The following is a 1466-nucleotide window of genomic DNA, read 5'->3' on the forward strand; positions in this document are numbered from 1 at the left end:
GTGGGAGGGCTCCTGGCCGGCTCCTGCCTGCGCCCTCCGGAGCTGCGCCGGGCCCGGGGGCTGCAGGCGCACACCTCTGCCCCGTTCCCCTGCGTCCCCCAGGCAGAGGCTGCGGTGCGCCTGGCGCTGTCCCGTCGGCCTCCCCCTGCCCGCGATGCCCCTGTTGCACCTGGGGTCCGGCCCCGGCCGCCGCGCCTGCAGTGAGCCTCCGCGCAGGGCGCGGGACTCACCCCCTCGCACGCACCCCCAGGGATGACCATGGCTTCAGCCCGCTGCACTGGGCCTGCCGCGAGGGCCGCACCAACGTGGTTGACATGCTGATCATGCGGGGAGCACGCATCAACGTCATGAACCGGGGCGATGACACCCCCCTGCACCTGGCGGCCAGCCACGGCCACCGCGACATCGTGCAGAAGGTACCGGCACCCCCCCCACAGAGCACTCCTCAGCACCCCACAATCCCCCCAGCGCCCGCGCCGGGGCCCCCACAACAACCCAGGACCCGTCAGCACCCTGCCCGTCCCCTTTGCTCCCAGGACCCCACGCGCCCCGTCACTGGGCGTCACTGGGAGCAGGGAACTGGGACCCAGCGCCCCCCCACTGAGGTCCCTGGCTCCTCCCGCAGCTGATCCAGTTCAAGGCCGACATCAACGCGGTGAACGAGCACGGGAACACACCGCTGCACTACGCCTGCTTCTGGGGCCACGAGCAGGTGGCCGAGGTGAGCCCTGCCCGGTGGAGGGGCTGGGGGCACCAGGCTGCAGGGTCAGGGTCTCACCCTCCCCCTGCCTGCAGGACCTGGTGAGCAGCGGGGCGCTGGTCAGCATCTCCAACAAGTACGGCGAGACGCCCTTGGACAAGGCCAAGGTCCCACTCCGAGAGGCTCTCAGAGGTAAATGTTGCCCCCGCCCTGCCCCGGGCCCCAGCCCACCACCCCCTCATGTCCTGCCCCAGGCACACACCCTCTGCCCTGGCCGTGCCCGGTCTCTCCCGCAGACCCCGGCACCCAGCGCACATCTCTCTGCAGAGCGGGCTGAGAAGCTGGGCCAGAGCCTGACCAAGATCCCCTACAAGGACACCTTCTGGAAGGGCACAACCCGCACCCGGCCACGTAAGCTTGCCGCCACCACAGGAGCGGTTGTGGGGCACTTCACTTGGAGGGGGCTTCTTGGGGTTGCCCACTGGCAGCCCCACAGAGCTGGGGGGGAGTTGTGCGGCACCTCCCAGACCCCCCTCTCCCATGCTTGCAGGAAATGGGACCCTGAACAAACTGGCCGGCATCGACTTCAAGCAGCTGAACCTGGGACACAAACTCAACGAGAACCAGTCTGGAGAGGTGGGCATGGCAGGGGCTAGGGCACCGTGCCCCGGGGGCACAGGCCTCGGCTCTGCTACCGTCACCCCAGCAGTCTCAGGCTCACCCCTTAGTCCGCGCGTGCCCTCCTCCTGCCTGCACAGGGGGCGGG

At 69.8% G+C, this 1466-nt stretch overlaps 1 protein-coding gene across 1 annotated transcript in view; it reads left to right on the top strand.

The window, feature by feature from the left end:
* Positions 1–1466, top strand: part of ILK (integrin linked kinase) — an 8619-nt gene that overhangs the window by 340 nt on the left and 6813 nt on the right. The window contains exons 2-6 of the mRNA XM_019525501.1: positions 251–416; positions 626–721; positions 796–892; positions 1028–1111; positions 1251–1336. Of these exons, the coding sequence (XP_019381046.1) occupies positions 251–416; positions 626–721; positions 796–892; positions 1028–1111; positions 1251–1336 (529 nt within the window). The remainder of the gene's footprint in view (positions 1–250; positions 417–625; positions 722–795; positions 893–1027; positions 1112–1250; positions 1337–1466) is intronic.

Source organism: Gavialis gangeticus, unplaced genomic scaffold, assembly GCF_001723915.1.
Source record: "Gavialis gangeticus isolate Ggan-Ray unplaced genomic scaffold, GavGan_comp1, whole genome shotgun sequence".
In the NCBI taxonomy this organism is placed as follows: domain Eukaryota; kingdom Metazoa; phylum Chordata; order Crocodylia; family Gavialidae; genus Gavialis; species Gavialis gangeticus.